General features: G+C 46.0%; 3 protein-coding genes across 13 annotated transcripts; 2 read left to right on the forward strand and 1 right to left on the reverse strand.

Moving 5' to 3' along the window:
- On the forward strand, positions 1-17,549 carry LOC117581357. Of its 8 annotated transcripts, XM_034268703.1 has the most exons (9): positions 10,720-10,793; positions 13,191-13,362; positions 14,519-14,863; positions 15,584-15,711; positions 15,766-16,009; positions 16,073-16,187; positions 16,252-16,393; positions 16,470-16,543; positions 16,621-17,549. In XM_034268703.1, exons 1-9 carry the CDS (start codon positions 10,782-10,784, stop codon positions 16,817-16,819), a joined length of 1,431 nt encoding a protein of 476 aa, XP_034124594.1. In that variant the 5' UTR covers positions 10,720-10,781; the 3' UTR covers positions 16,820-17,549. The 8 variants fall into 8 exon arrangements, with proteins under 8 accessions (XP_034124772.1, XP_034124420.1, XP_034124936.1 ...); XM_034268881.1 differs by lacking the exons at positions 10,720-10,793; positions 13,191-13,362 and adding an exon at positions 1-877 and having other exon boundaries at positions 16,252-16,397; positions 16,621-16,761; XM_034268529.1 differs by lacking the exons at positions 10,720-10,793; positions 13,191-13,362 and adding an exon at positions 2-877.
- LOC117581019 (spondin-1) lies at positions 10,426-27,939 on the forward strand. 2 transcript variants are annotated; one of them, XM_034267973.1, is made up of 8 exons: positions 10,426-10,429; positions 18,833-18,837; positions 24,928-25,117; positions 25,188-25,576; positions 25,633-26,094; positions 26,153-26,324; positions 26,390-26,511; positions 26,574-27,939. In XM_034267973.1, exons 3-8 carry the CDS (start codon positions 24,937-24,939, stop codon positions 27,843-27,845), a joined length of 2,598 nt encoding a protein of 865 aa, XP_034123864.1. In that variant the 5' UTR covers positions 10,426-10,429; positions 18,833-18,837; positions 24,928-24,936; the 3' UTR covers positions 27,846-27,939. The 2 variants fall into 2 exon arrangements, with proteins under 2 accessions (XP_034123864.1, XP_034123776.1); XM_034267885.1 differs by lacking the exons at positions 10,426-10,429; positions 18,833-18,837 and adding an exon at positions 24,252-24,331.
- On the reverse strand, positions 18,307-21,764 carry LOC117581207 (sodium-dependent nutrient amino acid transporter 1). Of its 3 annotated transcripts, none has more exons than XM_034268306.1 (7): positions 21,638-21,764; positions 20,480-20,568; positions 20,088-20,421; positions 19,810-20,032; positions 19,364-19,741; positions 18,556-19,294; positions 18,307-18,485 (listed from the first exon to the last, which is right to left on the reverse strand). In XM_034268306.1, exons 2-7 carry the CDS (start codon positions 20,534-20,536, stop codon positions 18,342-18,344), a joined length of 1,875 nt encoding a protein of 624 aa, XP_034124197.1. In that variant the 5' UTR covers positions 20,537-20,568; positions 21,638-21,764; the 3' UTR covers positions 18,307-18,341. The 3 variants fall into 3 exon arrangements, with proteins under 3 accessions (XP_034124197.1, XP_034124110.1, XP_034124291.1); XM_034268219.1 differs by having other exon boundaries at positions 20,480-20,663; XM_034268400.1 differs by having other exon boundaries at positions 21,632-21,764.
- Positions 27,940-27,981: the final 42 nt, after the last annotated feature.

Raw genomic sequence — 27,981 nt, forward strand, 5'->3', positions numbered from 1 at the left:
CGCCTTCGTCTCAGTCGTCGACAGGACATCGAGCAGTGCAAGTCGACTGGTCGCACGTGGATGTGGCAAATGTTGTTGGTGTAGCCCCGTGTTGCCGTTGCCTTTGCCGTTGCATTGACAGTGAGTGAAGTAGAGAGCCGTTTTGAATGTTGTAAAGTTTCGATTTGTTGTCGTTGCCGTTGCCGTTGCCGTTGCCGCTGTCGTTGCTTCTGGCTGTATCCCCGTGTCCTTGTCCTTGCGCCGCGTGTGTTATCCTTAGCCTTGCTCACGGTCAGGTACCACAACCCCACAGCGCATCGCCTGCCTTCACCAGCTCATTCGGCAGCCATTCACGAGTGCACTCAGGTCGCATTCCTTTCCCAGCCTCCGCCATTTGAATGCAAAAGTTCAGGCCATTCCGAGAGCTAAAAGATACCCTCCCCCCCCCCCGAAGATATTTGGAATCCGTGCATTAGCATTAACGTAAACTGCCTGGGATCGACATCGACACACACAAGAGCCGGAAGCGGGCTGCATGCCACACCACTGCCATATGTCATAATTCAACCACAAACCTGCTGCCTTAGCTGCTCCACTTGACCACTCTCAGCTCTGGGGCAGAGCGGATGCCGCTGCAATATGCATTTATCCGCCCAGTAAAAGTGTGAGTGCAAGGCAGACATGAGCGAACGCGGAGGAGGAGGCGTAGGCACCGTAACCGGTGGACGTCATGCCCGGGTCAGTCCCACGCCCGGACGTGGCAGCAAGATTGCGTACACGCCATGTCCGCGCTCCGAGCCGCCACAGGATCTGGCACTGTCGGTGCCGGCCCCATCGCGCAATTGCCTGGCCATACCCATGTCATCGCTGCAGACGGCCAATGGACCGAGCAACAAAGGTAAGTCGTGGTAGGGGTGAGGGTCAGGCTCAGGGTCATGATATGACAATCAAATAAAGAAGACAAGATATCAAATCTGTTAAATGTGTCTTATCTGACACTAATAGGGCCAATGAGCATATTAGACACGGTTTTGGCATGCAAGTGAAATGCGTTGTTCTTTTTATGTTTTGATTTGTTCTCGGTCTTGGTGTAGGCATCCCAAGCGCGCCATTTGCTTCCGACATTCAAAACGAAATAGACAGCAAAAATATATTTGTACCTTGGCTTCTGTGGGCCTGATACCTTTCGTTCCCATCCGTTCACTTTCTCTCCCATACTTTTCTCCTCCTTTATTTGATTTTTCCCCTTCGAACAAATCTACATGCAACTCTTTGCAGCTGGCGATGGGTGGCACGTGACTTTGATTGCCATTTCATTGTCTTCGGCAATCATCAAAACGCAAACAAAACTTTGTTATTCTTTCCACAGACAGTCAAAAAGCGTAGAGCATTTGAGAGGGAAAAAGTCGCACAGGCGATGCAGTCTGTCGTTTCAAAATCGATTGGCAATTTGTCAGCGTGATTGCAAGCGAAAGTCCCAAAAAACCGCCAGAGTTTCTAACAAAGATCACAGAACTATATTTGATTGCCACCAAAATAGATTTCATTGAAATTATTGCTACGAGTTTTGTCTTAGTAAGATTTATAAGGTAATAGGAAAGGAAATATATACATATCAATATAATCTATGAGTCCGTCACACCTTGCAGAAACATAATTCATTATTGAAAGCTCTCGGCATAGACAAGATGACATGGCCACTTCTATTGTTACTATCCAAATTAGTTTAAGAGTTTATTTATTACCTTATTTATATACAAATTGTATCGCTGATAATCAGCATGTAATATTAATCAGTTTCTCGAATCTATCCTAACACTGTTTCCCTTCGATAACCATATAAATTAAAACATAATTAAGAGCAATGACTACGACAGAAACAGGCAACTATTTACAGGCTGGAACAGGTTTGTAATTGTGACAGAGCGCCAGACCGTGAGAGACTCATTAATCTTCTCTAGTTAATTAATATTTTGCCCATGCTGACAGAAAAAGTCAATAAATGGGGCTACGAAAACGTTCGCTCAGCGTGCAACGCGGCGAATGATTTATGCAGCGTTTCAGAAGCTGTTGCATATGCATGAGCAACATTTTTGCAGCAATTGCACCGACACCACCGCAACAATGGGATATTCCATAGAAAAGACCCAAACAAACAGTAAATTGAAAAGCCAACTAGAAGGAAAGCCAAAGGCATTCATCCCACTCAAGAAGCAACAGCAGCGAAACTTAGATGCTCTTCGGGGGTAAAGAGACCTTTTGGCTATGGAAAGGGTATCCTAGCAGCAGCAACAATCGTTGAGTGGGTGTTTGTTTTTTGGATGTCTGCCAAACATGGGCCGAACAGGAAGAACGGATGGACAGACTCAGCCCGGACAATGGCAACATTGATAACTAGCTGGCGACACGGCATCCCACTTCATTTATCAAAATTTATGACTTTGCCAACGGCCGCACAGCAATTGCATCCGCAACATAGATGCAGATTGCAACTGCCACGGCCACTGCCACTGCAGGTGCTTGTTTTTTTGGCAACTTACAGAACTTTTGGCTCCATCAATTGATACTTTTTTTTTTAAGTATTTTTCTCGCCTCATCCTTGGACTATGACTGTGGAGGTCAGACCATGCGATTACCAGTGACAGGCAAAGGGCAAGCCTGCAGTAAGGTCAACCTCATTATAAAACTGACTCACCCAACAAGCTCAAAGATGTTTTGGTTATAGTTGCAGCAGGTCAGTCGGAACAGACCTCCGCTTGGCTCAGCTCTAGAAAAATCTATTCCTATTCTGGCAGCCAAGTGGTATCGTAGCGTATTTAAAGAACATCTCAGACTATGTTAGGGAAAAGTGCACTCGTATGCAATTGAGGTTTGAGGTTTTATCACAGATTTTTCGCATCGCTTGCTAGACACTCGTTAAATGCATTCCCATCAAAACTTTGTTTGTAAATTAAGCCATAAAAAAGTCTTTTCTCGCTTTCCTGGGGGCTTCTCCTTCGATTTCATCCGCAACATAGATGCAGATTGCAACTGCCACGGCCACTGCCACTGCAGGTGCTTGTTTTTTTGGCAACTTACAGAACTTTTGGCTCCATCAATTGATACTTTTTTTTTTAAGTATTTTTCTCGCCTCATCCTTGGACTATGACTGTGGAGGTCAGACCATGCGATTACCAGTGACAGGCAAAGGGCAAGCCTGCAGTAAGGTCAACCTCATTATAAAACTGACTCACCCAACAAGCTCAAAGATGTTTTGGTTATACAACGTCGTCCAGTCAGCCTTGTCTGGAGGCGAACCGAGTCGAGATCTTTTTAGATAAGGATAAGACCGTCGGTTCACCATAGCATCGCATAAATTTCTTGTAGAGTCTGATACAATCCCTTTTCACGTGAGCATACGTTAACTCCAAACTCCAAAATAGTGTCTAAAAAGCGTAGCGAACGATCTGTGAGCAATTTACAATTCCCATCAAAACTTTGTTTGTAAATTAAGCCATAAAAAAGTCTTTTCTCGCTTTCCTGGGGGCTTCTCCTTCGATTTCATGCTCTATTTAGTGCCCAAGTATCCCGACATGCTCTGGTCTGTTCCCTCCTTCTTAGCTTCGCCCTTCCGTCATATTTAATCCACTTGGCAGCCTTTCCTCTTCACGCTCAGATTTATTTATGCAGAAAGCAAAAATGCCATAAAGAAATATGCTGGCTATTTACATACTTTATGTTGTTTATGTCCCTATACATATATGTAAATATATGTATGTGTATGTGTGAGGGCTCAAATAATTCAAGGAAAATCTAACAATAAAAATCTTTAATGCATATGCCTGGCTAAGAACTCCATAAAACCCTTTTTTGAGCCACAAAATGTCTTCATTTACGATGGTGAAGGTGCAGCCTTCTCTGCCTGCCCACACAGTCACGTGGAATTTATGGTCTGGCCGCGCTTTCAGTCGCGGTAGTCCCACATTCCTGACCTTCCTCACAATCTCCTCTTGCCAACAAACGAATGATGAAGAAATCCGCAAATAAAATGAATGCCAAAGCCCATTTCCGACTTACTTACCACCCAAAAACGACCCCTTCTCATCATCTGAGAATGCATTCAATGGAGAGTCACGTATAGGATATGAAACAAGGACTTTGGAACGTAAAAAATGTTGAAAACGGAATGCTCCTTTGAAAAGGTTCCCTTCTCTACAGATCCTCAAGTATTTATCATCTCCACCATTTGCTTACCGCGAACAAGTCATACAGGATTCAATAGGAACGTGCTAGCTGACAAAAGTTTGAAGTTTCTCAAGATAGATAGTTGTGTACTGAGGAGTCAAAGATCAGAAAGGTATTTTGATTTTGTTTTAATTATAATTATCTCTTAGAATCCTCTTTAAAAAGTGTCTACGTAGCTGTCTTTCCGAGAAAAGAAGCTCGAACAGCTCCCAGTGAAACCGAAAAATTAGCTCAAATCGCGCTTGCAAGTTTTGCTAAAGACAATTGGTTGCAAAAGTTTTACGCTTCCTAATCCAAGCAAGTTTTCCCCTCTGCGCTGCCTCTCATTTGGTTAATATTGTATGATTTTATGCCATTTTCTTATGGAAATGTGGTTCGGCATGCAAAAGCAATAAGGAAAATGCTGCACGGCAACGCCAAGCCGAAGAAGAAGAAAATTGGGTTTTATTTTGTCCAGACATACTCAAAAAAACGGTACATATATACACAGATACGCTCTAAATGCCACTTATAGAGATGAATGCGAAGCGCTGACACCGGCCAGGAGGAGTAGCTCTTAACAGCTCTATAGTCTCGCTTTCCCTCTGCCGCTAGGGCGCTCCCTGTGTCCGACATGCTCTCGCAATTTGTTTGCGGCGCTGGCGATAATCTGTTGTGATGAGCAGCGGCCAATACCAAGGACAACCAAGACAAGTTAATGTCGGAGTCAGGGGCTGAATCTTCGTCTTTGTGGATAATTGATTTGCTGCAATCGCTCGGAATGATTAATGCTTTATGATAAATCTCACAAAAAACACTTTACGAGCTCAAACGCCCACAAATTTAAATTGCTATGTGGGGGACATTTTTATAGATACTTTAAGCCTCACAAATTCCCCCCATTTGCTAGAAATTTTCTAGTAAGAAAATATTTAATATATTATTTGAGTATTTTAAGAATGTTAGAGTGTGTAAATAGTTTAAGGAAATCATTTATTCTTACGAATTTATTGTTTAGAATTGTAGATAATGATTGATTTAGTTTGAATTCTTTAAATTGGACCCCCATACATTTTTATGCAAATAAATTTCTCAATTTTACGACTTCCATTGTTGTGGATTTTTGTGAATTATTGCTTGCCAGTCAGATGTGTTTGCAGCAGAGAGTCATAAATATCGGGGTCTGCCTTTGTCTGAGTGTTGATTTCAGCGCTTATTATGAATAATGACAGCAGAAATTAGTTTGGGATTTTGTGTGGTTGCTCAACGGATAAAAAGGAAGGAAAATGTGAAAAGAAGTTCACATTTGATTGACATGTAACTTGGTCTTTGTTATCAGCAGTTGAGCTAAATTTATGGCTGCCTGCTCGAGGCCCAGCCATGAATCAGAACACCTTTGCAAGGTATTCCTTTTCGTCAGTTTGCTGGCACCTGTTGAGAGCTGCACCACGTACAATGTATCGCAACGCCGTCCAGAAGTTCTGGGACATGGGCCAGTTCAATCCGGGCTTCGAGCTCGACTCTGAGGCGGTCCTCAAGTGCGAGCGGACCCAAACGAAACGCAACAAACTGGCGACCCTGATGAGCTGGCTCAGGCAATTCAACGAGCCCCCACCCGAGCCCATCAAATGCGACTACATGAGTGAGTCTACATTTATAGAGTATGTACATACTCGTATATTTCTGTGTGTAAGGGGCAGCATGGGGGGGGTAAGTGTCGTAAGTGCAAACCAATTTCATGTAAATTGTGCAAATGCTCTCCTTTTCTCACCCTCCACAATTTGTGCGTGCTTATGGCAATTTCCTGCTGGGTAGACAGGCGAATGTGGAAGCACTCCGCTGCCTGTTTGTTATGTGAGGTTATGGCCACTTGTGTCAGCATACCCATAATGGTTCGGAATTATTTATACATCAGCATTTTGGCTCTTGCCAATTGCTAACAAGTTTTTATGCCGCAATTTTCTCTATTTGGTAATTGGATATTTGTGGAGCACTTGACTGTGGTTGAATGTTATGCAAATATCAAGTGTGCAAAATCACAAAGAATTATGCTGGCTGAGAGGCAAACCGGGAACGAAACGAGTATGCAAGCCATTACCCTAGAATATAACGCTTATGGGAAGGCTAGATCAAATTATTCCAAACTATGGAAGTTTTTTCTGATATTTTTTCCTGCTTTAAAAGAACACATGCAAGAACAAAGAACAATCCAAACAAATGAAAGTTTGTTGCTCGTGGTACGGTACGAAGGCGCGTGTATCAGACTCCGTCGCCATAAACCTCAATGCAGTTGCCACTCTTTCCGCCTTTCCATGGCACAATCACAAACCCACACACGGAGGCACACAATGAGCAGTGCGCACATACACAAACACACGAAGAAACAGTTTCCGGCCGCAACATTTACGCGCTCTTTCATTGCGATTTCGGTGCTGGTTGTTTGGTTCTGTTTTTGGTATTTACACGTAATTTGCACAACATTTTTCAATTTTATGTTCGCGGAAATGGAATGATGCCGTTATTTATGCTCTCCCTTTTGCGCGCCGGCCATCTTGTCATCCCTCTGGCATCCCTCTTCGTTTCCCCCTGTTCAACAAGCACGAGGAAAAGCAGTTGAGAAAATTGAAACTGATGCAGCGAGAGCTGAAATGCTGACACAGATTTACTTGCAATTTGCAGTACCATTTTATGGTCTCTGTTAACATCATAATGTCCGGTTCCCATTTCTTTCTATTATTTTTTCCTCAATGGTAGAGTTAATGGAATTTCAAATTGTGTATGGATAAGGGGGGTTCCTTGCTCATTCAGTCATGATAAAAGTGTGAATAAGCACCGTTGAGTGACGTCGGGGATACTCTCGTACTAAAAGACTGATACATAGCTATGTACGTTCTAGCTGTCATTCCCTTTACCATTTTCCCGCGTAGTTTCCCTGTCCATCAACCGGCTATCTTTGACATCCGCTTATCAGAATCAAAGCAAAGGTAAAATATACTTTTTTTGTAACTCTTTTCTGAATTGACATGCATCAAATGCAATGGACAGCACCGGGGGGCAGTGTGAGTGTACCAGTGGGAGCCCAGTCATGTGAGCGTTAGTCAGCAGTGGAGCACTAAAGCTGATGTACAGACATAAAGATGAGTCGACGATGTGATACCTTTGATGCAGTTTAAGCTGTCTTACGTCTAAAAAAATAACAAATATAAAAGATATGCAGTATGCCATAGCTAGAGCTCTGACTCTCTTAAACTATGCTTAACATAGAACTGCCTGACGCAATGTAAGGCTTATGCCGACTGCCGTTAACAGCAAATATAGTGAACAAACTACATACTTATTTGTGGCATAAATTAGGCACAAAATGCAGATTATGTCCTCGTGGAGGACTCAATAACGAACAATCAAAATGGCATTTGCCATGACAGCCCAACCAGGAACCCTAATGAGAGAGAACAATGAGCTGGAGAAAGCAAATAAGACAGAGAGAGAAAAATCACGTGCCTAGCACCAACTTCGAAGAGACTAAAAAAATGCAAAAAGGCAGCAAGAAACGGTAAAAGTTACGACCTGCTTAAGCCTGCACAAAGGGAGAGGGAGAGACAGGAGACTGAAGAACAGCAGTTGAAAGCTAGCGCAACGTGGACATAGAGAGGTACAGAGAGTGAAAAATAGCCAGAGGAACAGGAGAATTTATGCTCACGGTAAGCAGCTCATAACGGGAATCTGAAAGCCAACTTAAGATTTAGTGTGCTGTGCACAACGGATGGTAAACGGCGACATTTTCAACACTTTTCCCCAGTGCTCCACACCAAGTCTCCCTGCAGCACTTGAGAAGGCCATGAAAATGGAATTCATTTGAATTTATAAAGCATGGAATCTCATTTAGATCGTGTCCCTAAGGGTGGTTTGTGGAAGCTTAAGGACCAGTACTTGGAAAAGTGGCTTATGCGTCGATAAGCTAATAAGCAAAATCCCCGTCGAGTCACAATCGACAAAGCAATCAACTGAGGAACAATAACTTACTCGGATAGATCATAAAAAGTAATCCCAAGTTGGTGGTTTTAATAGGGTATTTCCTCAGCTGATTAAAGCTGATTGCTGCAGCAGTCACTTAGTGGCAGTACAGTGGAATTGTTGCGTGTTGCTTTGCCGCAGTTAGTCCGCATGCAACCGAAAAGTGAAGGAGAATGGAAAGAGCAGGTCCTGTGGCAGGGTCATCTCACATGGCACTAATCCCAAGCCGGCTGCATGACAATCGCTGTCGGGGAAGGAGGCAGGAGAAGCGCTCAAACTTGGACACATGTAAATCACAGCTGGTCCCTGGGGCTCCGGGCCAGTTCAAGTTGAAAACGGACACAACAGTCTAAAGCTCCAAAAACCTCACAAATGCGGTTTGCTCGTCCTGCACTTGAGTTGGGCCTCAGGCAAACTGCAGAAGAAATTTTATGCAAATACATAAATGTTACATTAAATTACCCCAAAATATCGGAAAATAATAAATAATATAAATAATAAATCGCCATTAGCCGTATTCTGCCTCAATATTCTGCCTTCTCCTTTTGAAGTCCGATTATTAATTAGATGCAATTAATGCAAAATCTGTTTATTTGGCCAATGGAACGATGACGGGATTTTCTTCTCAATTTGAGAATTAACGTAATAAGAAACAAATATTCTTAGCACTCTGCAGCTGGCAGTAAAGATGCTCATTTTTTGTGGTAAACCAATTAGCACAGAAACAAAGAATGATTTCCGGTTGGCAGCCAAACTTCTGGCAGTGGTTCCTGCCTCTCGTTTGGGTACGAACGGTGGGGTTAGGACATACTGGCACTGGGAATAGCCACAGCATGAAGAGTGATTGGTAACCACACAGACAGGAAATAATCAATAAAAAGCCTATTGGAGAGCAAGGGGCAGGCAGCTGAGAAGCAAAGCAGAATAGGAAGGAAATAAAAGCTACGAAGGGGTAAGGAACAAATGCCATAAGGGGTATCCCATAGCTTATGTGAGAAAGAGTTCATTTATGCTGATGCTTCATGAAATTGAAATTAATATTTAAAGCTGAGAAAAATAGCAGCTGTTGTTATGGAGCGCCTAAAGACGATGAGAAACCCCTACAAACTTAACAGCTTTCACTTCAACAGAAGGAATATATCTTGTATAGCTTTTCCAAGTGCCCTTTTCAGCCCACTTCGACTGGCCTACTTCTGCTTCGGGGTTTCTCACATTACTTTACGCCATTGCCCTGTGGGCAATGTTTTTCACTCGATTTAATTTTCATTTGGCGTTAATTGTTGGCGTTTCGTAAAGCCCTGAAATTCTTTCCACATACAGTAGGTAGGTTCATATTTATGCCCTATACTCGAAGGGTAAATAGGGTATATTGATTTATGTACAGATGTGTATTAAATATATGTACCTGCATATAAAGCAGGGCTCGGCAGCACGCAAAACATATCATTGCACTGTTTTGGTATTGGGACGAATCACTGTAATACACGTACACGTGAGCGGCAGCCCCAGGCAGAGCCTAACAGTCGCATTAGCGGTCCGTCACAAGCGGCGTATGCGCAACAAGTGACGAAGACCAGACCAACCAGGCCAGAGCTTTCAGTCTGCTGTTCGTTTGTTTTTGGTTCTGTTCTGTTGTGTCATTTTTCATATATTTAAGTTATAGAGTAGCATGTAAAGTTAATGAAAAACGCTCGCCGTGCGAGCGATGAGAGATCTGACAGCGCCGTCGCCAGCATGGCATGGCCGCCTGTCAGCGGAAAAGCTCTCCAAGTGCCAGTTGTATATCTGACGCGACGCGGGCTGTTCATGTTCGTACAACATTCATAATTCCTTGAGTTGTGGCGTCGGAAGGAGCGCGTTGAATAAAGCGTGTGAATATTGGAAAAACCTTCAATCGTCCCATCGATAAGGTCTCCCAATTTCTCTATTAATTGCCACCTGGCCCCCCCCACCGGGTGACGCATAGCTTTGGATACACTACATGTGTATCTGGATAGTGCTCGTTTAAGTGTCGTGACTCGGGTCTGCACACTTATGTGGAATTAAACCAATTAGTGGGCCGAGCAGTCCTAGTCTGAATATTACGCACAAACGAAACGGCTGCAGCACAAAGAGAACCACGGTCGGTCTGTGCCTCTGCGTCGCTGTGTCCTGCAGCTAAAACTAGCTGAAACCAATTTGGCAAAGCGGAAAATGCCCCAAAATTTTGATTAAAGTGCAAACCAAATTACATGTGGCCTCAGTTTTAGTCCAATTAAACCATAATTGAACCGATTTTTGTATACGTGCAAGCATGGAGAAAGTGAAATATCTTTGGCAATAAAAAGATAAAATGCCAACAAACAAAAGATATTCCAAATGAAAATTCAATTGTTCCATTGTTTCACACCTGCACATATTCAGTTTAGCTGTTTCAGAAGGGTTAAACAAGTGCTACTTATATTGTTAGATGCCTGTTTGGGATCCTTAACCCGTGGAATTTCTAATACTTTGCAGATGTTTAAGAGATTTAAAGATTAAAGAAATAAATGAATTGACTCTTTCAGCAATCAGATTTCAGATTGCCAATCGACAGAGCCAGGCACATGTATCTATATGTAGGTATCGGCCACACTCAGATGTGGCACAGCACCCAAATCTTTGGCACTTCACACACACACACACACACACACACATTCATGCACGTGATATGTATGTAGTTTACGATTCACACACGGCAAGGTCAAGGGCCGTCCGACCGGGCTACCTTACCTGTCTAGGTCATGTACAGCACACTCTCGATGCTCTACGAGTATGCCCCTCTCCACCCCACGCTCTCTCTCGCTCTCTTTGTTGGCAAAATTCTAATTTTATAATTTTTGTGACTCTTCTTCTTGCTCGTTTGGGTTTATTTTGGCAGAGGAGAAGACGCAAAAATTGTATTTCATTAGCTTGTTTATTTTTGGCCAGAAAACGAAACGAAATGCGGCTTCCCGAAATTGTTTTCCTTTATTTTCTGTGGTTATTATCTCCCGCCTTGCTCTTGCCCCGCAGATCTGATCTCTTGGCCGTTTGATTGTTTGATTGTTTGATTTGTATGTACATATGTATGTTGGATGTTTAATGATAGGCATTATTATTGCTGTAACTGGGGTCGTAAAAACAATTAATAAGATTGGGGCCCCAGCCACTTGAGAATGCTGTAAAAATGTTTACGATCCATTTTGGCGTGGTTCTGTTAGATTTCTGGTTTCGTTGATGGCCTGCGTGATTGAGGGAGTGCTGAAAACAGAGCTTAAGTGGGTGCCGAAAGGAACTTTGTTGATGGAAATGCAGTTGGGGCCTTTGGCCATTTGAGCTATGCTGCGTATGAGTAATAAACAGGCGGAAACCTACTTGATACCAGAGAGTACACATAATGCAAGTGCAAATTATGACTTCCTAATGGCTTAATCATTCTTCAAATTATTATGAGAAAACTTCTTGACATTTCATTAAGATTAAGTTTGCCAATTTCGTTTCACATCAAGTTTAATGGGATTAGCCGGAATTGCCTCAAGTTGGTTGGAGAAAAGCCAAGAGTTCCCTTTATGTGGAATGCCCTTCCTTCGCAGACTTTGACTAATTTCAAATTGAGTTTGCCTGGTAACTTGGGAGCAGCCTTTTATGCTTCATTTAAGCCTGCCAGCAAGCTGTTTGTAAATGGCCCCAGCACTTGGCTAAGCACTTTTCAATTTGTACTCAAAGTCGGTCCAACGTTCCTGCAACATCCATCCCCCCCGTTCACCGCTCGGCTCTCGGAAACAGCTGTCTAAATTTATCGCGCCAGACAATCAATAAGCGACCATAAAACTAATTGCGCCGTGTCTTGAACTAATTAAACTCACACAAACGTGTCTCAGGATACACACTGACACCTTCCAGCCGAGAGTGCCTTAGTAGCCTTAGCTTAGAGGCAATCGTAATTGCCAAGCATTTGGAATTTTATTTTCCCGCTTTTTTCCGTTTTTTCCCGCTGCTTCCGGTTCTCCAGGTTCTCCACTTTGCCCTGTTTTCTCTGGTTGCCCTTTGCTTCTTACGTATCCTGAAAGTTTGGTTCAGTTCGGTTGAGCTAAGTAATTTTGAGACGGAAACCGGCAATTTCCGTAAGCCGTAAGCCGTTTTCTCCTCACACGCGCACACTTGCAAATACAGTTTTGTACATACCAACCAGCACCGGCACTTACACAAACACCCTGAAAGCCATTTGGGCCACTTTACCGCGGACAACAGCCATTTTGGTACGGCCTCACGACCAAGTCAACGAACCGGAAGGCGACGAAACGATTGCGTGTGTCTACGAAGCTACCCACTCTCTCTCTCTTAGAGCAGGGTATGTACTGCGTCGACACTCTTCGGTGAAGTAAATGGGTGCCCATTCAACGACTGTAAAATTGTAGCATTATTTAAGCCTTAAGCCTAAAGACTCTCTTCCCCATTCAACTATTTCTATGATTGAACATCCTGCATATTTCCTACACACACACAAAATAAGCCAGCGGTCGATAGTCGACTGTTTCCCTTGAAGTAACCCAAAACACATGGAGATAACTTTTCTACACCTGTTATCATTATTTTCTGTCCTTGGCTAAGGGCAAGTAAATGGAAAGTCCTTTAAAACAAAAATTAATACAAATTCCTGATAATAACAAAGTTAACAAAGCGAAAGCGCAACAAAAAAAACGAAAATAACTGAAAGTTATCCAAATGAAATCCACAGCCACACAACAAATGAGATAACAAACAAAAAGCGAAAGCCCCACAAGCGAACAAAGAAGCCAACCAACATATACCCCAATACTCACCCACACAGCCAACACAACCGCACACACGTGCTCCTTCCGGCTTGGTAAGAGCGGTGGTCAAACAGGACAAAGAGCACCACCACCACCCACACCACAACAACAAGTCTCTTACACTGCGTAGCCCGTACCACATACCCCCCTGTACTCACGATGAATTTAATGTTCCGCAAGAATTTCCGCGAGGGGGCAAGCAAGTCCGGCGGCGGCGGCGGGAAGCTACAGTCGAAGGCGAACCGGACGAAACGGTCGCGGGACATGGGCCTCGTGCAGCAGCCGGAGGAGATCCACTACCGAACACACCTGTTCTTCTCACCCAATCGTCCTGGCTATGACGTGGGCGAAGGTAAATTGACGTTCGCCTTGCGGCACTAACAACAGCAACAGCAACAGCAAGAGCAGCAGCAGCAACAACCAACAGCACAGCACAAGCAAATGTTCCGTTTCTCCTAGCGCCCATTTCAATCATCCACAAACATGGCTCACCCCACTCCCATTCTCTCACTCTCTTGTTCCTTTCCGTCATTCCTTTTTTACTTATCCCCTTGTATTCGCTTGAGCGAGGCCCTCCGTCACTTGTGCTCCAGTAACCCCACATTTACATTTCATCCATTTGCAGTGCATTCATTGAAATGTTCCAATCAGTCTAACAAACAGCTTATGGGCACGATGGATACTACTCAAAGGTGGGAAGATAATGGAGATTTAAGTATTTATAAGAGAGACAAAAACAGACTAAAAACATGTGTACATTGGAAAATAAATGTAAATTGTTATCAATTGGCAAACAGTTTTAATGTTAATTCAAAATGAATTCCCACCTAGTGAGACTATAAGAGAATTCCAAAAGAATGCGAAGTAGTAAGTACGATGGTCAGAAGTCGCAGAGTTATCATACCAAAATTCCTGCATTCTCTTCCACATTTCATCTTCAATGCATGTGCCTGTGCCTGTGCCTGTTTAGGTCTTCCTACTACTCGTAGGGGTGTGAGTGGAAGCATAAGCTAATCTTCCGATTTCCAGTTGGCTTGGCTTCAGGGGCACAGAGCACACACACTCGTACAGAGAGCTAGAGCACAGCCGTATGTAAGTGTTTTTTGTATTCCCCTTTAACTTTTTGCACTTCCTGCTTCCCTGGCAATGGCCTTGAGTCTCACTTTGGCGGTAGGCGGTGGGCGGTTGGCGGTGTGGCTGCGAGTTGGCTGCGACATCCAACAAATAGCCCAAAGCCCACCAAGCTAACCCAAAACAGAAGAAACTGATGAATGTGTCTTGTCTCGTCCCCTGTGAATAATAGCAGTTCGAATCCATTGAGCCAACTCTCCCGAACATCATCCAGCTCCATGGAAAGCCAACCTAATTGTTATTTATTATTTTCCCCTGCCCACACACACACACGCACACACACACACCTACACACGCACACACTCATTTCGTATGTTGTTTGTTGTTTGACTGCTGCGTGTTTGTGTCCTTATAAATATCGAGAGAATCCATTGCAGAACGATGTAGCGCATTCTCAGGCATACCAAGTACCCCGATATCGAGCACAGCCACGTCATTCGCCCTGCCCGGCAACCTGCCCTATGAGTTGGACGCCCCACAGCCGCTGGTCGACCGCCGGCCGTCCTTTTCCCTGATGCGGTGGAATAGCAGTAGCAGCGGACCGGGTACTGTCAGCAGCAGTGCGAATAACAGTATGCTACGCCTGCAGCAGCAACATCAGCAGCAGCAGCAGCAGCAGCATCACTTGGCAACAGCAACAACAACCTTGGGATATGGTGATGCAACAGTGGCCAATGCAACAACCACGTTGCTAACGGCCGCGGCTGCAGCCACGCGGCAAGGTTTGAACTTGAATCTCCTCAAAAATATCCCACATAGACTCGATCCAACTGGATCTACGGTCTCAACTAGTTGTTGTTGTTGCTGCCCAATCGATCAGCCACTAACGTCATTGCCAAAATGCTCACACGCACCCACACAAACAAACAATCGCACACAAATCAAACCCAAACTCCTCTAGTTTCAATCCCAAACTCACAACCGAACCCACCAAAACACCCCAAATACCAAAACTTACACCAATTTTCCCCATCTAAACTCTGTGTGTTTGCACGTTGTAGCTAACCTACCGTTACAGATACAGTTCCTACGGTTGTTCGTCTCTGTTTACCTTGTTTTACTTAACATTTGAGATTGTTTTTTACTGAAAGCGAGAGAGCGGAGAGGAGCTGCTTTCAGTAATTTGTTGGTAACATTTTGTTTGTTAGCAACCAACCACAAACAACACAGAAAGAGCATTGGGTGGAGGAGCCAATAAAGGAATGACAGAGATCCACATGATCAGTCTCCCATAACTTTACTAAACCCTAAGGCAAAGCTTTTCTATGCTTCACAAACGCACTGGATCAAATCAATGAGAGGCTTCCGTCATTCGAGTGTTGTAATTGCCATCGAAAGCTTGCCATCGATGCCGTTGGTTAACTATTCAACTAAGCCGTTAACTGTACACTTGCTTAGCTTATCAAGCTCGATCGCTAATATTCAGTTACTGCGTTTTTCAGTGAACTTTGGTGGTGGTGGCCACACTGGAGTCACGCGAGCCGAGCCGATCTCACTGGCCACCTTGGATCGGGACTGCTTCATCATTCCCGTGCATAGCGTGGATCGCTTCCTGCCAGCCGGTATACCGGTAAGTCAGCTCTTCCCACCTATGATCTCCGAGATCTAAAACTCCATCTTGTAGCTGCCCGCTCTGAGTGCCGATGGCAAGACGGCCAGTCCGCTGAGCGTTCTTGAAGTCTCCGATCCGAAATTATGCATCCTGGTGCATTTGATGAGTCCGCTGGAGGCCATCGATCCCGTCATGGAGTCACCCTTGGCGCACCCGCTGCTCAAGCAGCGTTCAATTGCCTCCGAGCTGGTGACGGAGGTGCAGCAGGCCAACACGGCCGTGGGCGGCATGCTTCTGGCCAACATGGAGAAGAACTGTAAGTGTAACTCTCCTGGAGGTAGTGGAACTTCTCGTTTACTTGGCTGACTTTCTTTCACAGCCGAATTCCCATTCATCTCGTACTATCTCATCAATACGCTGCAAACGGATCCTTCCAATTTCTATGCCAGCCTACGCGTCTCATCGCTGTCTAAGTTTGAGCCAAAGGCCCTCAAGTGAGTTGAGTCCACTTGAATGTTTCCCATGATATTTTCAATCTTCAATTGAAACCCATTTCAGATACACTGCCGCCCACACTCTTGATCTTTACAGCGAGGTGGCGTCCATTTGCCGGCCGCCGCTGGTCCTGCCATCGAACGAGGCCGGGAGCTTTAAGAAGTCGCAGACCGCGGCCACCGGCTACATTATTACTGTGTTCAAGGCAGGTGGTTGGCGCTGCCGCTGCCAGGTCGAATGATTCCACGGATTTCATGAAAAATTCAATTTTAATTCCGCAGGTGTTCGAGGGCGACGATGGGGAAAGGTTTGAAAAGAATTGGCTCTACTGGACAGGCGCCCGGATGCTGTACAGGTATGTATGAGGGCGAGCGCCTGATTTGGCCTGGAATTGTATTGTTGATTCCTTCACTCGTGCATGGAACATTTCAGATACTTGCCACGTGCGGCGGGGCTGCGGCGCATTGCCCTGCACAAGAGCACCTCGCAGAAGGGCGACAAGATGTACCTCCTGGTGTGTGAGTGTGCGGACTTGCTCAAGGACATCTCCCTGGCCGCCTTCCTCATCCCGGCCATGCGGGCCAGGCTGTGCGGCTACACGGGACTCTATCGACCAATACAGGCCTTCTAGATGGCATCGCCCAATATTTTTCTATCAGCTATAAATACATAGTTTAACTCGACTAAAACTAAAAATGAAACAATGAAACACTGCATTACCAATGCGATGGACTCTGCACCTGTTACGTGATTCTGATTCGATATTTACTAGGCCTAAACAAATTTTAAAACTCTCTCAACTCAGAAACGGATCAGCATCTGCCAATGAACACTCGATAGGCTCATATCATAAGTAGGAGACACTATACTCAAGGTAACTCATATCGTATTTTAGATTTTGCTATCAAACGTCGTCTAGGGAGACAGACCCAATAAATAGGACCATATCTAGTGAGAGTTGCTAGCGAAGAACTTCCATTTTAGCCACAATAAATTAGCGAATCAATCAGAACTACTATATGTATATGAATTCGAACTTAACTTAGATATATCAAGAGTTTAAAACAACTTCGTATGTACTTATTATGTAGTATAAACAAAACACAGAAAACAACAAATATAAACGCTGAATTTTTCGCGCTGAAAAGTAGGCTAACAAAACCGCAAACCAAGAGTCAATTCTTAGCATAAAACCTAGAAATTTTCGTCACACTGTCGATGGGGGGGGGAAGGTTGCAGATCAGAAAAGCCGCAATAGGGTCGGGGGAAAACTTTGCACAAATCTAACAGAAATCTGCCAAAAATAAGCAAGAAAAAAAAAACAAAACAAAAACCAAAATCTACTCCGTTTCGAGGTTCAAAAAATGACATCAAATTTAACTTTTATATGTAGCTGAGATTGCAGGCCAAACCAAAGATTTTCAATAATTAATTTAACAAATTATTGCTTGGCTTAAGCTTGCCACTAAGCTTACTATAAAGAGACATACTAAATAGCTTAATGATATAACAAATAAATATATAGAAAGAGAATGAGAGATCGGGAGAGAGAGAGAGGGAGAGTATAATTATATGTGAGGAGAACTGGTTAAGCACTTGCGCTCCACACAGAGTCACACACAGAGACCAGGCTCATGGATTCTGTTGAAGCGACATATAATTTTGCACAATAAAAACAATATCAAAAAAGTGCTGTGATAATTAAACTAAAGCAGAGAGGAGCAACACAAAAAGATAAACCAAATGTATAATTCGTTCGTATTCCTTAAAAGACGGAATGGTGAAATTCAAGGTATTCAAGGGATTCAACCAGTCAAAGACAATTATTCCATCTAAGTAGCTGCCATCTAAGAAATGCTTCAGAGGTCTCTGGCTTATATTTTCTAAAATTATCTTGTTTTTTTGTTTGTGGTTTTTTTTAGATAATTACGAGTACTTACAATCCTAAAACCCACTCTTTTAATGCTTAAGCTAAGCCTAAGCCATAAAGGAAATTAATTACAAACTGTTAGACATTTGTTCTCAACAAACCAAACAAACAACTTTTTTGTCATAATTAAAGCTTGCAGCAAACAAAAGTTTTGTGCGTTTTGGCATTAATAATAAAGCGTAAAATTAAATGAAAACAAAATGTAATGTACATATGTGGATTTTTAGCCGAAAATGTTGTCACAGAGGTGGCCACCGCGTCGGGGCTTGAACTCTGCCTGGCGCTTCCTGTGCAGGATGTAGGCCTCGAGCTCCTGCGGCTGGCGAGGACCCCAGTCCGCTGTGGGCTGCAGCGCCATCTTAAATTTCTAGAAGATTGAAAAAATAGAGTTGTTTACAGGATATTTCGGATTGGAGCGAGGAGAATGTTCCACTTACGCTGCTGAAAGTCTTTCCCGGCTGCTGGTAGATCGTGTAGATGGCCCAGATGGGCAGTTGGAGAACTCCCAGGCCCCAGATGATCCAGCCCGCGGTATACGCAGTCCGCGGATACTCCACACCTCGATAGGTGAGCGGCTCATAGTTGAACAGCATGTAGACGAGGACGAGGAACATCAGGCCAGGGGCCACAAGGGCCCAGCAGATGCGCCAGTAGAAGCTCGTCTTCACGTTCAGCATGAACTCGATGTCGCTGCAGATGCGCTTCACCCCGTAGATCCAGCCCACGGCCAGCAGCTCGGCAATGGCCAGCACAATGGCTATGAAGGTGCAGCCATAAAAGTCCACCAGGTTGAGAACAAATTGCCCGCCCGGCGTCATATAGACCAGGCCGCAAAGGAAACCAACTAGAGAGAAGCTGGCGGACAGTAGCCAGTGCGGCAAATGGCTAAACCGATCCTTGATCACGTTGATCACACAACTGGCCATGCCCACATTGGATCCAATTCCCAGCACCAGCAGCATGAAGAAGAAGAGCACGGCAAAAAGCTGTGGGAGATACTTGAACTTGGCAATCGCCTCCGGATACGAGATGAAGGCCAGTCCAGCTCCCCCCTGTACCACCTGAGAGATGTCCTCGGTGTTGGTTTCATGTGCCAGATTGCCCAGGATGCCAAATATGATGCAGCCAGCGAGTATCGAGGTGAACGAATCGATGCTGGTAATGATGATCACATCTCTAATAGCAGGTGGAGGCAGCATTAGAAAGAGGGAGGGAAAAAGGCATACACCCAGCCACCCCACTTACTTGTGAACATTCTTGTGGAAGTCGTTGAAGGAGGCGTACATGACCAGGGTGCCGAAGCAGATGGCCAGCGAGAAGAACATCTGGGTGATGGCCGCATACCAGACATGCGGATTCAGCAGCTCGGACCACTTCGGCTCGAGGAAGTAGACGATGCCGCGCCAGGCGCCGGGCAAGGTCAACGCCCTCGCCAACAGGATCAGCATGATCAGATACGGAAAGAGGGCCAGGAAGTAGGATGCCTTGCCCGAGCTGCGTATGCCCTTGAAGAGGATGGCACCAATGATCAGCCAGGTGGCAGCCAGGCAGAGCACCAAGTCCCAACTGGGAGTTCCCAGCCCATTCTCCTGCAGGTTCTCAGGCTCCCTCAACACAGTATGCCTGAAATGTATGTGGCAAGCTACTACAAAAGACTCGGGGGCGAATATTGTTATTTGGTTGAAACGTACGTGAAGTAAAGTTCCGCGGAAGATACGCCCTGGCCTAGGGCAGTTCCATTCGGCGAGACGGTGGCTCCTGTGGCCACGCAAGCACTGCCCCACTCCACCAGGCAGTAGGTCCATGGCAGGACATCGTCAAAGCTGGCCACCAGGTATCGTATGGTCAAGGCCATAATGCAGGCGTAGTAGGTGGTGGCCAGCGCAGTGGAATAAACCTGACCATAGGCGACGCCTGAAAAAGGAATATTTCAGCGTAGAGAAAGATCTTTGTCTGAGGACTCACTCACCCTTCATAATGGGCACCATGTCAAAGGCCTTGATACAACCTCGACTAGAGAACTGACCAATGACTACCTCCAGATAGTAGATTGGTCTGCCGATCAGGAGGAGCACAATTACATAGGGAACCACAAAGGCTCCACCGCCATTCTCCAAGGCGATAAACGGAAAGCGCCACACATTTCCCAGGCCCACAGACAGGGCAATACAGGAGAAGAGGAACTCAAGTCCCCGACTCCATTGATCGCGCTGCCCAGGGGATTCATTCACCGACTCTGCCTCTGCTTCCAGCTGAAGGGGTAGCTGTCTCTCGACTTTGTCCAGGCAGCAGTTAATGGAAAGCTGTACGGATCGAAGTAGTCAAAAGAACATTCCAAACAACAATGATTCGGCTACCCACCTCATCGCTGGATGTGGTGTAGAGCACGGAGCTCCTTTGTGGCTGTTCTGTGTCCATCCTTTGGCTCAGCCTCTGGTATTCTGCTGCAGCTGCATCCATAGTTATTGGTTAAAGGCTGGATATATTCTTGGGACAGTAAACGACAAATGCTGGCAGTGCACGACACAAAAGCTCAAGTAAAAATCTATTAAGATCGGATGTAAGGAAATTGCGATATCGGTCAGTATACCAAGGTCGGGGCTACTTATACGCAGGTCATTAGCATTGGCGTGACTTTACCACAGATCAGGTGATAAGATGACAAAGCAATCAAGTGAATGGCACGCTTACGGACTCCAATTTTTTGGATAACAAATATTTAATAGGCACGCGTCACGTTGTACGCATAAATTGAGATAGTTTATGAATTTGTTTACTGCTATTCTCTTGTTCTTATTATTGATATTTGGTCGCATAAAAGTGTAGATCGAGTTTCTAAGTCGCCACTCATCGCCACTCATCGGATTAAAATTCAGTAACCGGGTGCGACTCTATTCTTTGCCCAAATAGGTATATAAACAGAGGGATTAACTTAAAAGTCATCTGCGCAACTGGTTCAAAATAAATGGCAGTAAAATTTTGAATTTTTGAATTTTTGAATTTTATCTGTCACGGATTCGGGCAATTAATATTTATACGAAAATGTAGAATTTATGGGACAATGCGACGCTTTGCTGATAGTACAAAATGCAATCCGAAATCGCTAGCCAATGCGGGTTCAATGCGACCATTAATCACATCCATGGCAATCTCTGCCTGGTTGCGCAGTTCTTGCACCACTGTGTCCCCAAATATGCACGGAATCTTTGGAATCGTTAAAAGAGATCTAATCTGGACGCACAACTGTCTAACACAGAGAGTGTTGGCCGCATATAATTCGGGTGGGTATCCAGCAGACTGTTTGCCCAGCCAAGTGCTTGATCCAGATAGTGGAAAGTTATTTGATCAGATTCAGATATGCTGTAAACTCGTGTCATTATCTTAATGCTTGCCGAGACATTTGTGGCAAGTTCTCTGCTTATCTATTGAACACACACAGAGACAAGGCTCAACCACCGACAACACCAAACAATCCACACGACAGATAAATTGTTCTTTAGCTCTTACACTTACACTTACAATTTCACTTTTCCTTAGAACTTCCTAATCTCACGTACAGAAGATGTTCCAGTCCACCCGAAAGTTGTCCTTCTTTTTAATTGGCACCGTCAACCGTCTTTAGCAAGCGGTCCAATGCGACTAACTGAAGCATAACTGATAATAGACTAGGAAACCTCCGCATCAGAAATTTGTCGAGATGAGCGCTCGAGGTGATGCTCTCGCGCTGCTCGTTGCGCTGAGAATTTCAGCCAAAGAGGAAAGCAATGCTTTGGATTTGTTAGGGTAACTCAAGTCCAAGATCTTTTATTTGAGGCACTCGCATTGATCAGCCCTCGGGAGTATCTGAAACCCATCGAACGATGGCAGAGCGTAAATACAGCGACCCTGCCCTCAAAATGCAAATCATTTCAATTAACTGTGCCAGATTGAGCCGGGCGGCATCTCTACTGATCATCATCATTCCCCAATACTGACGACCCAAGCCAACCCACATGAACATACGTATACAAGCGACTCAAGTAGTGATACTTAGTATTTAGCGATATTTACAATAACTATAAATCACTTTGGTCGATTGATCAATTTCCGATGTTGTCTTGTCTCTATACCACCTGACATGGAATTTTAATGCTGATGAGCTTGGTGCTGCCAGTCCTGGCAATTGCAATGCCTACCGGAAAATATGTTACCTGAGGCTCCTAAGCAAAGGTGGCCGAAAGTAATTTCCATGCAATTGAAAGTTTCCCTGCTGAAAATTACTTACACAGCAGCATCTCTTCTGATGAGTTGGCTGTTCTGATCGTCTGCTGAAGCTGATGCTGATATGATCCTCATACACCTTTCTGGAGATTGAATTGCTTTCGAAATGTTATACAAAAATGAGTTGGGAAGTGTCGCGTTCCTCTTACGCTGCCCATTGCAGAGGTGGGAGAGGCGATAATTCGGATCGTTGACTAGTTTTATAGACTCCTCCATGCTCATAAGCTTCCTCTGCATGCTGCTAAGTTTTCTGAAGACATGGCACAGCTGCTCATCCCTCGACTTTAATGGTTTTCAGTCTGAGTCTGACTCATGTTTTCTCCGTTCTCCTCCCGTAACTGGACCACCAGCTGCTCGGACCTTAACAGCTCCGACTTGACATGCTCGAGAGGCAAGCTGAGCTGCTGCTCCCTTTGGCAACTGGAATCAAGCTGCAGTTCCGTGCTCTTCATGTTCTCCTGCAGCTCACTGGGGATTCGGAATGACAATATTTAGGTGCTTAACTGTGCACATCAGTGAGGGCTTAACCTGATCTCAGCCCTCTCAGTCTCTTGGATATTTCTATCCAGCCTTTCGTTGCCCGCCTGCAGCTTTTGAATATCCTCGAGTTGTCTGTGGAGCATTTCCTTGAACTGCATACAAGTCAGGAGCTTCAGATTCAAATCGCAAATGATCTGATCTTTCTCCACTTCTACCTGGCTTGTTGCATCCTCAGCTCTGCTGCCGCTTGTCCTTCAACTCCTCCTCCAGACAGTCTATTAACTCGCCTTTTCTTTCCTTTCGAGCTCCTTCTGTGCCTGGATAACAAAAGCCTCCGAATCCTTCATCTGTTGATCCAGCCCCTTATTGCTATAGATAATTAAGCAACAGTTTTCATCAGAATAAATTGATGAGGCTGCTCCACTCACCGAGACATTAGGTTGTCCATCTCAGTCCTCATGGAGTCGATGGTGTTGGCCAGCTCCCCTAGGTCTTCGTTGTATTGTGCCTCGCACAGCTGTAGCATATCCCTCAGCTCGCCCAGTGTCTGATGCCAGTTTTCCTCGGTCGCACTCTGGACGCTGGTTAAAAACAATTACAAAAAATGGAAGGTAAACCTACGTGGGTTAGCTGCGGAAGCAAGAGTTTTCTGCTTTGGTTGAGGATTGTGTCTTCTCTGGCAACGACACACAGTCGTCGAGGGACACCGAGCAGGACTCTGCATTCCTCCTCTTCGAAAACTGGGGAACTCTCCATTTGGAATTCTTGCTTCCCACTTTTACCTACGAAACTTACCTTCAAATTGTTAGCTTTAGCTCTCCAAAGCCTTTTTTACTAGCTGCAAAGGATGTGTCGTGAAATAATTTCGACCTAGAAATAAGAACCAAGAACTCACGTCGAATAAATGCTGTGTTCGTCGGCATAGTTGGAAGAATGATTTAAAAATAAAATGAAACTAAACAAAATAAACAATTTTTGACCCCAAGACAGTTTTAGAGATTTCTATGTACCTACTAATTATAAATACAGACCTTTTTCCCAAGGTTATTTTGAATGACAGCTAGATCTAGATTTTGTTTGCTATTATTGCATATTTTCCCACAGTACCCGGTGGCGTGGCTTGCATTTCCCCTTTGTTTAGGATGGGCGAGCGAAAACAGAACCCCATCAACAAATGCGAAGCCTCGCCACAAAACGGAAGCCGTGCTGAACGATAGTGGAAAGAAGAGCGTCGCTTCTCTCTCCCATAGTCGACACGAATCATATGATGCACATCGTCTGGCCAATAATCGACGGGGCTGGCTGTCGGTTCCGATGCTCGTGCAAAATTTGCATTCAGTTGCCGTTCGAGTGCCTCCAGAGAACGTTCCGTTCTAAAAACATTTTCGTACATTTTCTGTCCAGCGCGTAAAAGATCCATCAAAAAGTGCTAAAAACATCCTGAAATATAATTAAAGGATTCATTTTACATTGGTAAATTGAATATGCCATAAGTTGTTGTGTGCCTGGGTTCAGACTGGGCTTACCTTTGGACTTACTTTTGTTTTTTCCACTGTCAGGGCGAAGCCCCAAAAGTGTTTTTAATGATGGAAATCTATGGGAATTGTTTTTGTAGACGTCTGGGGGCTGTTATTTTGCTCACATTTCCTATGGACAGTCGGCGCGTTATTCAATTGAATTTAATCAGTGACGTAGTCGGTTTATATAGTATCCATATACTACACACATGTACAAACAAATGATTAAATATGAGATTGCAATGTGATGCGATTGTCAAGGGGGAAAACAACGCTGACGCCGCTTGGTTCAAGTTCCGCATGGCAATGGTGGAAGGAAATAGAAAGTGTCTGTAAAAATAGAAATGGACATCTAAACTGGGTAAAGTAAATGGGTGTGCTTCAATTGAAAGGTATATACATGTCGCAGTGTATGCATAGATGATTGCCCGAAGCAGCAGCAAATTCAAGTTCAATTCAGAAAGCCACAACTGGCGCCTGCCATTGACATTGCCGTACGAATGCTGATAATTAAAACAATTAAGGGAATAAAAGTTCCTTCTCTGATTGCAGCGATCCGCAATGAAAGCGTTGGAGTGCCGCCTCATCTTATTGCTGGTAGTGGCGCGGACTTGGCCTCGAATCGAGGCATGCAATCGGATACCGCTGGGTGTCACTGCAGCCAAGTCTCCAGTGGACGATAACTATGTGCTGTCCGTCGCTGGCAATGCCCAGAGCTATGTGCCCGGCCAGAGGTACAATGGTGAGTGGATCGGAAACATAGCCAAGGTAGGAATCTTCGCCCTTTAAACTAACCTTTCCCGCTTTTCCAGTGACACTTAGTGCATTTTCGGGGCTATCCTTTGTGAGCTTCATGTTGGCCCTAGACCTGGAGACGGGGGACGGTGAGGATGATCCGAATGCAGTGGGCACCTTTGAGCTACAGGATCTGGCCGAGACGCGCTTCAGTCCGCGTTGCGCCAATCTAGTGGAGAACACCAACACAAATGTAAAGACTCACGTGGATGTGGTCTGGGTGGCGCCGTCCAGCCCCGGACAGGGCTGCATCCTGCTGCGGGCGACCGTGATGCAGCATCGCGATGTCTGGTTCATGGACGATGGCTTCCTCACCAAGCGCATGTGCGAGGAGGAGGTGGACGACATCGACACCCAGCCCAGCATTATGGATCCATGCTGTGCCTGCGACGAAGCCAAATATGAGGTGAGTACCGTCCAATAATGTATTCAAAGTTCACTTGCAGCTACTCCCATTTGCAGCTCACTTTCGAAGGCAAATGGTCGCGGCACACGCACCCCAAGGACTTCCCGGCCAACAGCTGGCGCACCCGATTCAGCGACATCATCGGCGCCTCCCACACCATCGAGTACCGATTTTGGCAGTACGGGGAGATGGCCAGCGAGGGGCTGCGGGAGGTGGCCGAGCACGGCTCCACGCGCACCCTGGAGAGCGAGCTGAAGGACCAGAGCGAGCACATCCGCACGATCATCAAGGCACGGGGAATTGCCTATCCAAATGTGACGGGCAAGACTTTTGCCGTCTTTCGAGTGGACTCGAATCATCATCTGATTTCGCTGGTCTCCATGGTGGATCCCTCGCCCGACTGGATTGTGGGTGTCTCCGGGCTGGAGCTGTGCCTGCCCAACTGCTCGTGGGTGGAGAACAAGGTCCACAATCTGTATCCCTGGGATGCGGGCACTGACAGCGGTCCATCCTATATGGTAACACTGTCTGCAAGTCGTCTCTCTGCCATCGATTCTCAATCCATTCTCGTTGCAGTCTGCCGACCAGCCGCAGGTGCCGCCCGACGTGGTACGCCGCATCAAGTCCAACTACCCCAACGATCCGCGCTCGCCCTTCTACGACCCCAGCGGCGCTCAGATGAAACCTCTGGCCACATTGCACATCAATCGCAGGCGACTCTACGAGAAGAACTGCGAATCGACGGACTGTAAGCCACAACAACTTAATACTTACTCTGACTGATTCTGATTCTGATTCCGAATGCCTTTCCAGCGGAGCAGCTGCCCGCGGAGTGCGCCACCCATGCCTGGACCAGGTGGGACGAGTGCAGCACCAAATGCGGACCCGGCAAGCAGTACAGGACGCGCGAGTTTAAGAATCCCGTGCTGGCATCGGTGAGTGGCCATCCTTGCGACGGTAGACCACCGTACGTAACCTTTGATTACTCATCTTGCAGCGTCATCGTTGCAACAATGCCCTGCGCGAGGAGAAGCACTGCGTGGGACATACTTGCGCCAGCTTCAATGAGGAAACAGCAGACGGAGTGCAGCCCGAGGTTGGATATCCAGCGGCCGGCTCCGACGATCCGCAATGTGGGCTGTCCGAGTGGAGTGAGTGGTCCTCGTGTACTGTGACATGTGGCACGGGCGAGCAGACACGGTCGAGGCACTACCTCAACAAGAAGGCCAAGAAGAAGTGCCAGAAGGCGAGCAGGGCGCGCCTGCAGGAGACCAAAGTGTGCGAGGCCATGGAGTGCGGGGGCGATATAGAAAACGAAGACGCGGGCGGAGACGCGGAGGATGGGGCCGAGAAGCGCTCGATCTTTCGCAACTTTGAGAGCTACAGCCAGCACAAGGAGGAGCACATACCGCCAGTGTGTGGGATTACGCCCTGGTCGGATTTCTCGCCCTGTCATGGCCCCTGCGGAGGCCATGGGAAGCGTCAACGTATACGCAAGGTGTGGAACAACAATCAGGTGTACGGCGTGCGCGATCCCAGCGACGATGGCAGTGATCCCTGCCGCCACATCAAGCTCCACGAGGAGGTGAACTGCACGAATCCCAGCTGTGACACCATCGTGCCCCACCTCTGCTACGAGGAGCTGATCGAGAGCCCCTGCCGGGACAGCGACGTGGCCAACTTTTGGTACTACGACCACGTGAGCGATCAATGCGCCATCTACTGGTCGGACCGTTGTGACACCAACCGCAACAAGTTCAAGTCGAAGGAGGAGTGCGAGGACACCTGCCGCCGGCCTCGCCACAAGCAGGAACTCCAGTACGATCGCCTCCAGCCAACCGACTGTCTCGTCTCCGAGTGGATCACCCACAACTGCAACGCCACCTGTGGCGACGGCCACCAGCTGCGCACCCGCCGCGTTCTCCGCTCTCCCAAGTACGGCGGCAAGCCCTGCCCCAAGCATCTGGTGCGCCTCGATCGCTGCTATCAGCGCTGCGACGACATTTACTCGATCAGCGGCGGTGGCTTTGGGGAACGACGTCATGTGGCCAAGACGCCGCCACCCGATCCGCGGGACGAGTGCCGCTATTCGGAGTGGTCCGCCTGGACGCCCTGCACTGCCACATGTGGCGACAACGCTGTCCGGCAGCGCACCCGCACTCTGCTCAACACGGATCTCAGCTACAAGTGCAAGGATCGTGTCCGCATGGAGAAGTGTGTCATGATGCCGTGCCTCCTCAACAGCAACGACGACGCTGAAAAGTGGTAGGCAACAGGCAGCAGTAACAAAGGCGGGTGGCAGGATCGATGGTCCATCAACAAGTATTAGTCATAAATTAATTATATAATCGCAAGCGAGTGAATGACAAAATATATATGAGAATCCGCCAGGTGCTCCCCTCTTT

The sequence above is a fragment of the Drosophila guanche genome, unplaced genomic scaffold (genome assembly GCF_900245975.1).
Source record: "Drosophila guanche unplaced genomic scaffold, DGUA_6, whole genome shotgun sequence".
Classification (NCBI taxonomy): Eukaryota; Metazoa; Arthropoda; class Insecta; order Diptera; family Drosophilidae; genus Drosophila; species Drosophila guanche.

Coding starts and splice junctions, on each gene's coding strand:
- LOC117581357 (XM_034268529.1), top strand. CDS start 661: ATGAGCGAACGCGGAGGAGGAGGCGTAGGCACCGTAACCGGTGGACGT. Junction 14,864..15,583: donor GGCTGCAGCCACGCGGCAAG/GTTTGAACTTGA, acceptor TGCGTTTTTCAG/TGAACTTTGGTGGTGGTGGC. Junction 16,188..16,251: donor TTTGAGCCAAAGGCCCTCAA/GTGAGTTGAGTC, acceptor AACCCATTTCAG/ATACACTGCCGCCCACACTC.
- LOC117581207 (XM_034268219.1), bottom strand. CDS start 20,578: ATGGATGCAGCTGCAGCAGAATACCAGAGGCTGAGCCAAAGGATGGAC. Junction 20,422..20,479: donor ACACCACATCCAGCGATGAG/GTGGGTAGCCGA, acceptor CGATCCGTACAG/CTTTCCATTAACTGCTGCCT. Junction 19,295..19,363: donor TTCCACAAGAATGTTCACAA/GTAAGTGGGGTG, acceptor ACCTGCTATTAG/AGATGTGATCATCATTACCA.
- LOC117581019 (XM_034267973.1), top strand. CDS start 24,937: ATGAAAGCGTTGGAGTGCCGCCTCATCTTATTGCTGGTAGTGGCGCGG. Junction 26,095..26,152: donor ACAGCGGTCCATCCTATATG/GTAACACTGTCT, acceptor TTCTCGTTGCAG/TCTGCCGACCAGCCGCAGGT. Junction 26,325..26,389: donor GAACTGCGAATCGACGGACT/GTAAGCCACAAC, acceptor ATGCCTTTCCAG/CGGAGCAGCTGCCCGCGGAG.